Here is a 12,320-nt window from a genome sequence, read left to right on the forward strand (position 1 = left end):
TAAACTGAGCCCTCAGATAGGTGATAACTGAGGCTCTTGTTACAGCCACTGTAAGTTTGACTCTTGTCACTGCAGAACATAACAACGTGAGATGGCAGAGGACCTGTAAGCGAAGGAGCTCTCATAGAGGAGGGGGGCATCGATGTGTGTGTGTGTGCATGGGGGGTGTCTGGTTGAAAACTTCAGAGTCATTAAGTATTAAGTGAACTGCTATTGCATTCCACAGCAGACAAAGCACAGTTCTGGCTAAGCTGTGTGGGCTTTTTTGCTCATAAATAAGGCAGGCACCTCTGATTGTGGGGTAAATGTATAATTCATGCACTGCCCGTCCTGCTCCTCCTCTTTTTCTTCTCACTTTCTGCCAAGCTATTCCTTTTCAGCTCTTTGTTGTCTGCGCCCTCAACTGCATTTAAATTAATAATTAAAGTGATGCTCAAAGAATGGCTGTGACACCACCTGCTAGGTTACTCACCGTCCCCGAGCCTAGTTTTGAGAAACAAAATAGAAAGTCTTGAACCGTGCACGTTTCAGTTCACCCCCCCCTTGAGCTGGAATACTTCATTGTTTTAGTTGGTTGTAATTATGAAGGAATTATGATGCTGGCGATGTCTGCAGCATATGTCCCTATCAGGGCCGTAAAACACTTGGAGATTTGGAAAATGTCTCATTACTCATGTAAGAGTGTAAAAGCCTCTATCAGTCTTGGCCTGAATTAATTGGCCATAGTTATCAACTATAAATATATCTTGTATTACTTTTAACTAGATTTTGTCAATGCGGTGTTGCTAACAGTCCTGTATCTTACTCTATTTTTTGGATAATAATTTCCAGCAGTCATGGTTAAAACCACATCGGCACTTGTTTTTGTTTCTCAGGTGCAGTTTTTTTTTACAGCTTGTCCTTCCTCAGCCCGGCTATGACAGAGGTCTTAAACAAATGCATGGATGGCAGGCATCTACTGCACCTAATGCCAAATTTCCATACAGTTTTGGATAGCCGCACCTCATTTTCCTCCCCACACATGGATAACCTGGCACCCCACACATACATCGTGTACCTCCAGCACTTCAGCAGTGGGAACAAATGAAGCGCAGGAACACCAATGTGCTGTAATTGTTGTCTTCTCTAGCTCTGAACACAGCACTGATGCTGTGAGCCATGTGGGTTTCCTGATAGTTTGCGGAGGCTTATGTAATTGCAGAATAGAAAACCCCACAGAAACCGTATGATTTTATCTGTGCATCCCCTGAAATATCAAAACTTTACATTAATATTTAAGATGCATTTTCATTGACACACACAGCTTTTTCCTCTTCGTTTAAATTGCAAATGAAAAATCAACATTGTGTGATTCCAACTGCTCTAATACAATTCCCAAATAAATTAAATTGTGGCATTTAGATAAGCAACCATCTGCTCATTGGAAAATCTCATTTCATATTTATCAGCACCCACCTGAGCGTGCTGACTTGTGTGTGAGTCGGCAACCCTATACACAGCTGTTAATCTTTTTGATCTACTTGATCCATCACACTGTCTGCTCAAGGCTCACAGGCTGATTTACGGCAGTGCAGAAATTAAATACCCGATATCTCATGGACTTAACACACTATAAGGTCGCATAAGGTTGAGGAAATGGCGTGTCTAGACTTTATAACGGCTCAGGACGGGGATATCTTCTTCCTGATTTACTCGCCATATTTCTGCAGTCCTTTGGAACTTAATGGCACGTCAGAGACTTATTGGAAAGCCTTACTAGCGTATGATTTTACATTTGTTCAGATCACAGCTCCAGTGCTTGACGGAATGTGTTTGAGTCTGGTTAACCTGTAATCATAGTCTCTGTGGGCATCATTTGAAAGGCAACTACAAAGATTTTAGGCACGCTATTCCTTTTTTGCCCACAAAAATAGACCCCAGTTTTGGAAGTAAATCAATCTGACTTTGAGTTCTGAAAGGCATCGTCTGCGCCTATGAATGGGGGAGAAAAACGGAAATTGTCAAGAGTAATGGTCCTCACTGTGGCTTTCTTCTGAGAACAGAAAGGGAACAAGTGACAGACAGAGACTTGTGTCCATTTTAATGAGGATGAATTTGAAAATATTGTTTACATGTTTAAAGTTCTTTTCCTCTATTGTGTTTAATAGTGGTTTTCAAACAATGACATGGTGCACCCCCCCCACCACCACAACAATTCGGAAAGAAATGGGGTTAAATGAACTGTATAGGTTGTTGTGGCAGCTGAATGTCTTTGGGTTTTTGGTGGTTTGTTAACTAAAGCAAGCAATTTGAAATAGTCCCCTTGGGCTCTGTGAATTTATAAAAGGCATTTTTAAATTATCTTTATTGACAAGATGATTAATTAATTATTTAATGATAAGTGCTGTTAGTTGTTAGCCTGACTAAGAGAGAATGGCTCTAAAGGTTTTTGTTGGTGGAAACGTTGTTTTTGTCTGTCACTCTCATCAGCGCCACGGGTTGGTTTCGATTTGAGTGGTTGAAGTAATAATAATGATATTAATAATAATAGATCAGTTTTATATAGCCCTTTTCTCAGTACTCAAAGACGCTTTGAAGTAGCACGTCAATAAAGATGACGGATAAGTAGTTTATAAGGCCCAGCCTCCTGAAATCACTCTGCTATGGAACAATCCCAGATGGATGAGTGAAGCAAGGCAGAATGAAATTCATCTGGCGAGAGTCAGGTTAGTTAGTTGCAGCCCTACATTAAAGCTTAGTTTGGTCACTTCTGACTCCCTCTCGCATATTTTAGGTCTCGGAGTGCCCAAACACTCAACACAGGTGTGGTCATTGACATTTTTTTCTGTTCTAATACTAAATAGATTAATGAATGCACAAGTGCAGTATATAAAGCGACTTTATCATAGAGGTGTTATGCTATTGAAGACTAACTGTAAAAGTAGAGCTTATTTTGCGCGGCAGTGTTTCTTGCATAGGCAGTGTTAGGTAGCCGGCACTTCAAAAGGGTATGAAACTCTTCCAGCCATCATCAGTAAATTGTTCTTTGATAAAATGTCAAAAGTATATAGGGTGTGACTGCTTGCTTAGAGTCAGCTGTGGTAATGCTGTTGCTTGCATCCCACCTAGGACTGGGTATCTTTTAAAAATGACAATACCAGTAGGCCTACCAGCAGTATCTTTAAAGGGATAACAATAGAGTACTTTCTTTTTCTACATCTTTCCATACCCATCATGTGTATGGAAGCATTCAACTGCATAAAATGCATACAATCAGTCTATGCCTTAAAGGTATTGAGTACCGATACCCAGCCCTAATCCCACCTCAGCCTATTCCAAACATTCCTCCACTTAGACCAGATTGCATAAAATGCTAAATCTGGGCTCCAAAATGTCTGTACATTATCTGCACTCTGTGATGTGATGTGATGTTATTTTTTTTTCTACTTGTGGCACTGGCTTACAAAGGATACAAAGTATATGTCTGGGACATCACCTGTATTGTGCACTTGGCCATAGGCTTGGAAAATGACACAAAAAAATGATAAAAGAAAAAGGTAGGAGGCTAGTGAAAGTGCATTGGCCATGTTTATGAAAGATATATCGCATGATTAAAGGCTGTGAGGCCATGTGAGGATGGTGTTTTCAAATATATCTACTTTGGAGAGAGTTTTGGAAAACATCCATTTTTTCTTAGCGTGATCTCTTTGCAGATGGAAGGCCACCACAGAGACAAAAGATGAGTTTTCAAATATATCTGGATTAGAGAGTACACGGTCTGAGAGTGCTAGAGAATGAAAAGCAGATAAGAACTGAGCAGACACTGGGAAAGTCGAGGAGAGTCGACAGCCATATAAAAGTGATATAGAGTGAGAAATGAGTGAATATCTGGATGTAAGTGCCTGTTTCAATAGAGGGGAGAGGGGAGAGCGAAGCCCGGCGACTTGCTGCTGGACGGGTCGATAGATATGAGCAGAGGGTGTGAGAGCTGCAGGAATAATTGAGTCCGGTCACCGGTAGTGTGAAAGAGCCGGGGCCGCAGAAAATAGCCATAACTCAATGAGATTTGGAGTGAGATTTACAATGTGTGTGATCAACAACAGAGATTCCGCCGTATCTGAGTCTCCCAGAGTAGCAGACAGCTGCTGCTCCGTCCCAAGGGGCCGCAAAGGCACCTTGTAGATATGTTGGCACCACTCGAGCTTCACGCTGACCATCAGCACTGGGTCGATACGTTGGACTCAGATAACAAAGAGAAAACATCTTGGGAAAGTTCATGTTTTAGATGCAGGGAAAGCACAGCTACCAGCCAAGTACCCACATGTAATGGAGCATGGTTTTGCGTCTGCTAAATTTAATTTACAAAATAACAGGATCAGTTGCGGCTGTCTCTCTCATCGCCCTATGACTGTACAAATATGTTCTGGGAAAATGGGGAAAACGTCTTCTGCATCAGTATGAATTATTACCCATCTTTTATTTTGTACACACTGTGTATTGTTAAGCCCAGGGGCAATCTCGACTGGTAGCCGTTCATGCTTCATTAACGAAAACAAAACACTTGCGTGACATTTAATATATGCACTTTTTTCATAGTTCATGTTATTTCAGTTACTCACTCGGGGCAGGACGAATTCTTTACGATGGGTGGATATAATCATGCCCCAGTGACGGAGAAAGGCAGTTCTATGCACAACAACAAACCCCCCCCCCCCCCCCCCCCAATCTCTCTCCATTCCCCCCTCCCCTCAGCCTCGTCCCAGCCATGACAAAGTGAAGATGGGCTGTGGCATTGGCTGCCATTCAGCCTGACTCTCTCATCGGCCCCACAGAATGCCTTTCAGGGTCCCCCAGAGTAACAACTGCTGCGTTTTATTACAGCGTGAAATGGGGAGTGAAAGACCGCTATGGATGTTCCTACTTAACCATGCAGAATGTGTCACTATTGGATAGGAAGATAAGAGGACAAAGGGGAAATCAGCCGCTCAAATGCTTTTGTTAAGACTAACAGCTCGAGTCCATAGAAACAACCCCATGCTCTTGTTTACATCTCAGAGTAGAACCATTTGTGTCTTTTTTAGGCGAAATTTGTCCAGAAATATGTTAACAACACATTGGACGATTACATGCATTCCTTACGCTACTCAAACAGATGGTAGCCGTGTTGCCAGCTGGAGAGATTTGCTTGAGGGAGACCCAGACGTTGGCACCCAAACCCAGCAGATACACTATGTCCAGCTCAATTACGTTCTCTACTCCAGCTCCATGGTTTGTTTTCTCAGATTAAATCTCAGAAGTCAAACACTAGCATAGCTATCGATGGGGCAAGATGTACAAATGTTTGAAGGTTCCAAACCTCTAAAGGACCAACTATATAATATAATATATAACAGTACATGTCCCCAGTAGTTATCACTTCCACGCTTCCCATTCATAATCTATGAAGGCAGCAATGCACTGTATTCTGGTAGCACTGTGATGTATCACATTGGGAAAATGTTTTTAAGTTGCCAAGTCCTCAACTGAACACATTTTTCTATAAAGAAGATGGTTTCAGCAGCTTTATGGCTTGTTTCTCGCCTCAAATGTTTTCAGAAACACATTTACCAACTACTTTTGTTATTTGGGAGAAAGTTTCCGAATGAGCCGCCATGTTAGTTTGTTTGAAATCTGGGAGTAGACAAGCGTTGGTCCAATCAGGTGCAGCCATCGCTGTTGTAGGAGGGTGGGGCCTGTCTTCCTGCCTTTCTTTGTTGGTCAGTAGTCATGGAAAAGAAATTGATAAGTGCTAGTGGCCATCAAGCATCCAATGCTGGGAAACAGAGCAACTCCTCGCATCCAAAAATGACTGTTAGACCACAAATCTCCTGCTGTGAACCCATTAATAGAATAGTGACAGTTTAATGTGCTCTTAATATATATACAGGAAGTTCTACATATGGTTTGGAAGTAAGTTTGCATTTTTTGTTTTGTTGTAATTATCAGTTCACTGGTATTAGTACACTTTTTTTTTTTTTAATTTCAACATCTTAATTCAGAATGAAGTGGATGTTTTTGGAAGATGAAGGTCTGTATCTGCATGTGATCTCGTGGGGGCGGGGGTGGTGTTTCCTCCAAAAATTGCACAAGAGTTGAAAAAATATCTGTTATGGCATTCTCCCAAGCATGCTTTTGGCGGCATCACCGCTAAGGCTTTAGATCGAGCACCAAACTGTGTAAATAGGAATCGGGGACTTGATTGATGAGAGCACCTTTGTAATTATATCCAGCCTTCCTATTTGCTTTGGCAAGACATCTGTCGTCGGCCCTCCTCTTCCCTACTTAAATGTCAGGTTGTGGGTGTGGCTGGGGAGAAATGCTGACAGATTGTCAATTTTCAGCACACCTGCAGGGAGCTCTCACTGCCTCGACACAAATGCTCATCTTCTTTAAGAGTGCCATTTTCCGCTCATCCGGCATCTGTCCTGGTGATCAATTATTTCTTAAATACAACTTCTTGTTAAAATTCAGCCATTTTTGTTAGTTGGGAACTTTTGCTCTAAAAAAAGAAAAAAGAAAAGAAAAGCTGGGACTTCTGGGAGGGTGATACAACACTAAACTCACAGCCTGCATTCAGATCTGTGTTGCAATATCTTTGGTACGCAATGTGCTGTGTTAATTCATGCTGCTTGGCACGCAAGTCTAGTATCTCGAGGTAACGATGATTCTATTTTCACTTGTATAGTTGTGATTGTGGTGCACCAGAAAAAGATTCATCCTCATGAAAGGCCAATGGAATGCATTCTGTCCGTGCACACAAGATCTTTCAATGAGTAAAATGAGCTTGATCCCCTGGCTTATGTGTGTATGTTCAGCGATTTGTAGAAGGGATTTGGGAGCTTTAACATGTGCGTCTACTGGCAGAATGTCCTTTAGACACTGGTGCAGCGCATTTATATCCTCAACACCTCATTGTTCCTGCGTAGTGTGCTTGTGTGAGGCTGGGATGCTGAGGTTGCTGCAACTGCCCGTCTTCGCTGCAGGCTCTACTCTCGGAGGACACAATTGAGAACAGAATTAATGATATAAGGTCACCATATTATTAATAGCAGATGATTACAAAACTGCACAGACTCTCTGGATGGTGATGCATAACTTGGACGGTGCAATTGAGCTCGTATGTCATCTTAAATCTCAGAGGTGTCGCAGTGGTTTCACCTGATCAGCTCTGCAGAAACCGCACTAGTTTCTTTTGGAACTTCGAGCTGTCATAACTACGGGCTCTCCCTCCGAGGTGTCCAATAATCCCTCTGGCACTTTATATATTTTATATCATCACTAGAGGGATATCTATATTGCTATGAAGTAATTAAGAAAATATCTTCCCTCGCAGCCTTCTCAACCCTCTGGAGCCGTCTGCTCAACACTCAACACACTGTCCACATAAGGCTTCTCGGTTGCCCGAGATGAGGCTGGGCAAAGCCGAGAGCCGAAGCTCAGCGTAATTGAGCGCTGGCAGACGTGTGCGTGGTCCTGATTGCAGCATGTTCCTCCAGAAGCAAGGTTTATGTTTCATCATGCGCCCGTCCACCGCACTCCATAAAAAGCAAATAAACTTTTCACTGGCAATGGCATAATAATGACAGAGTTGGCTAATGAGCAAATTAAAGAGTCATAAATACAACTCTGCCCCCTGAATGAGATGTAAAAAGAATTCTTACATCAACTTAAAATACTCTCTAGGTGCCCTCATTTAACCACTCTTCTGTTGTGTACCTTACATAACACTACGTATCGTTCTGATTATCTTCTTTTCAGGAGATTGAGCCAGAAGCGGACCTCCGCTGATGGCAGATCTCCATATCTACTTTATCATATCTCCCTCTGACTAACATATTGGGCTGTCCCAGACGAAGAATGTAGGCGAATGTGTTGAAAATGTTCTGCTGTGCCTTGTCTTAGTACTGTTACTGGTGAAGGAGTCTAAATTAAATGGAGTTGAATGAATGACTTTGGCAGGTCTCTGGTTGGTGTGGTTTGGGCTGCTCCCAGTGCAGCATAGAAGCAGCCTGGCAGTGGTTTGCCTGAGCCTGCTCTTCTTTTTCACACCAGCCCTCTGTGGCCAGCAACGGGAGCATATAAACCCCTCGCTTCTTTCAGTCCCATCTGAACATATTCCCCTTTCCTGCGGCAGCATCTGCCTGATTATGTTGGACATGCATGGACTTTTGTGTTAAATTACATTCGCTTTTATTGAATTTGATTCATCCAGGGCAAGTTGTAGTATTTAAGCAAGAGGAGCCTGACTAGATTGGTAAACTTTCATTTGAAACTTTATCATCCCATTATGTTTGGCAAAATGACTTTTGAGCTGCACTCAAGCTGAGCTTTTTCTTTTATCCGATGCCTATGCCAAACATTCAGTAAATTTGTTCCACGTGTTAAATAAGGGAATCCCAAGAACTTAAACCAAGTATATCATTTATTAAGCGCTCTCTATTCAGCGCGGTAAAGAGAAGAGCGCTAGGTGCCAGACTGCATCAGGCCCAGGCACGAGCGGGAGAAGAAAGAGGCGTAGACAGTATGGGGGGCTAGTGGTGTTAAGGCATGAAGAAAGATTCTGCCAGGGCACACCAAGCACACCAAATCCAAGCATCAGTCAATTTCTAGACACAGCAAAGGGTGTGTCTGTCTACTCATAATGGACAACCTCCCCCCCCCCACACTTGCTTTTGTATAAAGATTGTTTATGTGCTTTGAAGGTATGCCAGGCATCGGTAACAAAAAGAGGTGTGACTGCGTGTTGAACGTGCAGGGGGGAAGTGGCTGAGTGAGATGCCTGTCAGGCAGCCAGCGCTCAGGCACAGAGAGCACCATCTCCGCAGCATTTGCTCTTTGATGTGGCTGGCTCTTTGAAGAACTGACACCCTTCTTTCCTTTTCACAGTGCCTGGAGCCTTGCAAGGAATCCTGGGACCTGAAGGAAAACCAGTGCCAGGATTTATGCGAGGTATGTCACTGCCACAAATACCATGGTCGCCTGAGACCCGAGTGTTTTGAGCTTTTCATACTTAGTGGGAAAATTCAATAAGAGGAAAGTTTGAGGAGTGTGAAGTAACTCATTCTGCGCTGTAATGACACTCTCTGTGAGGCTGAATCAAAGCTGTTTAAATGTACCCACCGCTCCGTTGAGTCACAAGCTGAAATGTAAACAGGACAATCCCTGTTAGCTCACAGAGCTGCCTGTTCGCAGCCAGGCAGGTTGGTCTTAAAAAAGTAATCTGACATATTTTCCCTCTCCTCCTTCTCATCCTCCCCCTACTCCTTAGCCACTCTTTCCCAAGAAACACTATGAGTGTCTCACGAGCTGTGAGTTCCTAAAGTCAGTCGAGGGAGTGAAGCAAGGCGACTGTCCTGCCCCAGAGAAGGCCAGCGGCTTCGCAGCAGCCTGCGTGGAGAGCTGTGAAGAGGATGGAGAGTGTTCAGCCGTGAAAAAGTGCTGCTCCAACGGCTGTGGTCACACCTGCCAGCTGCCTAAAAACCTCTACAAAGGTAACACCAAAGGTTAAACCAGCATCACATTGTATTACAGTAAAATACTTTTGCCACAGCAAACTGTTCTTTCACGTTATAGTCTTTAAGGGATAGTTCAGATTTGTTGAAGTTTAGTCTGTGTATTACCTACAGTAGATGGCAGTAGGCACACCCTCAGTTATGAGAAGCCGGCATGAGGCTTTACAGGGCTTTATAGGGAGTTCCCCCCCCCCTTTTTTTTATTTTTTTTTTAGCTATCTGGCTAAAAATGTAACATTTTGGATAGTTTTTACCAGTCCTATAGCATCTTCGGGTGCAGCAGGCAGCTGTCAGCCAACCCTAAAATCCACTGTACATTACCTGCTCAGCACCAAACAGCAGGCAGACATAATTAATGACTAGCTGGTGAACAGTCAAACATTTAGCAGCTAAAAAGAGAACGAAATATAGACTTACATCTTTCAGATGGCCAGAAACGTGACTGTCACTGTGAATTTTGCTCCGTGTCTGCTGGATGTGCGTTTGCCAACAAGTTTGGCCTTAAAGGTGACGCTATGTCATTGTGTTCGTAGCTTGTTTCTGCTGTCCCCAATTGGCCAGAAAATCAGTTATTGCAGGTTTTCAATGAAAATGTATTGATACATTACGATGCAAAACACATATTAGAAATTGAATTTATTAATTAGAGGAAGAAAGGAGTTTGACAGCAAGTCAGGTTGACGGACTGGAATGTACTCAGTGTCTATGTGCACTGATAAAGTTGCTTAATTGTCCGTGCATTCAGCAACTCATCTCTTCATTTAATCATTGCTCATTACTGTTTCCAAGAGGGACCAGATTTACACGGTCCATCAGCTGAATCATGGATACTGCCTCCTTCTCTAGTTATCCAACTTAACGAATGACATTTCATATCTGGTAATGGTCCAGTGCAAATGTCATGTTTTTAATGGGATTAACTGTTGCAGTTTTCATAAACAGTGTATAACCAATAATCCCTCTCCGTCAAACATAAGTTTTAAATCTCAATGATGCAAAATTGCAGATTATCTTGAACAATTTCTTTGACAACTTGCTCAGAATCATAAATCTTTTCTTCCTCTCTTTGTATTGCGCTTCACCCACACATCCCTCATGCCGCTTCAGTAGTAAATTGAAATATATCTCCAGCCTTGAATTTTCTGGATAAGCTTGAGGGTTTCACAGACACAGATGTACCCAGGAATCTTTGCTCCAGTAAAACAGTTTAATAGCGCTGCCCAAGGCGCCCTGATGTTTTGAGGGTGCTGAGTTGTTATGTGAGAGAACCAAGAGCCTCTGAACTTGGAGATGTGAGCTGGAACTACATTATATACACTATCCGCGCACAATTGCTGGCAGCCCAAGGCCATAACAATGTTGAGGAGATGTTGAAGTGAGAGCAGTGGAAGATGAGTCTAAATCAAGCTTTGAACCGCAGCAGCGATCGACTGAAGCTGTGTATGATTTGAATCACACTGCAGTCAGTGTAAGCATGTTTTACTGTGCGTAGATGAGAGAGTGTGATTTTGTTCTTATGCACACAGAAGAGCATGCGAGTATTTATATTTCATTTGGAGAACAAAATTCCTGAGGGACTTCACAGTCGATGTTCTGCTTAAAAGGTGAACAGCATGTTAATCGGGGAAAGATGAAAGCAGACTTAACCTTTAAAATTTCCATACAGTGACCCAGTCAATGAAAACCATTCAACGCATTGCGAGACCTTCAAATCAAGCAGCCTACACGCTGATTTTTAGTCCAAACACTGAGCCCATGACGGGTCGACGTCAGCACTGCATTTACACTGAATTACACTGAGCGCTTTGGTGAAAGTCCAGATGGAATTCCTGTCCCGGTCCTCAGTGTTAAAGGTCTAATTAGTTGCTCATGGTTTGAAGAGCGTAATTGTTTCTGTGTGTGCACAAGTGTGTGTGTGTAGTCTTTGCCATGATGAGCCATGATGCTGGAAGCCATTAGCAAACACAAGCGGGGAGAAATGGAGCGTTTCCCCCACTGAGATCACTCTCAGATGTGTGTGTGTGTGTGTGTGTGTGTGTATGTGTGTGTTCAGGTTAGGGTCCTCGGCCCATGTGTATGTCCCTGATAGAGAAAATGTTCAATGTTCAGGACTGGGACCCCCACTGGGCTTTTGATGAGTAACAAAGCTTCTGTTTTTTTTACATCAATATAGTACGATTCTGTTAAACATCATCCACTGCTCTGTAAGCCATCTCAAGACGCCTCCACTAAGACATGCAGTGCACGTATTGAGCTATAGTAGGTAATTTATTATTATTCTTTAGTTTTTATTTAGATCTTTTTCTCTAGTTCTCTCATTTCCTTGAAAGAAATATCGCCCCATGTGATACAGCCCTACTTGTTATGTGTTATCTTATCAAAAGCAGTGTCTGCGCTGTGAGAGAAACTGCCAATGAAGCTGGAGGGGAGGGGGGGTTCAAATACGGGAATATGTGAAAAATGTCAGAATGAAATCGAATTCAGCGTGAGTTATCTCCACACTGTCGCAACAAGTCAGCTAATCGCTCCATCAGCCGTCCTCAGTTTTACAGTATGTCCTTGTGCTACGTGTAGTATTTGTAGCGTTTGCCTCAACCCCTGTAATTAGAGCAGTCATTATGACAGTATGTGCGTGAGTATTGAAAATTATATTCCTGGAGTGTAATTGTTGGCATGATTAAGACATGAATGGACGCCGCACTCTTGCTTCAGCAGCAGTTACATCACGGTTTGGAGGAAGCGTGCAGCCATTGAAAATTGAATGCTGTATGATTCTTGGACCAGACCTGA

The 12,320-nt window shown here is 42.8% G+C and overlaps 1 protein-coding gene across 1 annotated transcript in view; it reads left to right on the plus strand.

Moving 5' to 3' along the window:
- Positions 1 to 12,320, plus strand: part of anos1 (anosmin 1) — a 40,786-nt gene that overhangs the window by 12,954 nt on the left and 15,512 nt on the right. Inside the window, exons 3-4 of the mRNA XM_083921733.1 lie at positions 8,905 to 8,967; positions 9,287 to 9,509. Of these exons, the coding sequence (XP_083777859.1) occupies positions 8,905 to 8,967; positions 9,287 to 9,509 (286 nt within the window). The remainder of the gene's footprint in view (positions 1 to 8,904; positions 8,968 to 9,286; positions 9,510 to 12,320) is intronic.

This window comes from Echiichthys vipera (assembly GCF_963691815.1).
Source record: "Echiichthys vipera genome assembly, chromosome: 10".
NCBI lineage: Eukaryota > Metazoa > Chordata > Actinopteri > Perciformes > Trachinidae > Echiichthys > Echiichthys vipera.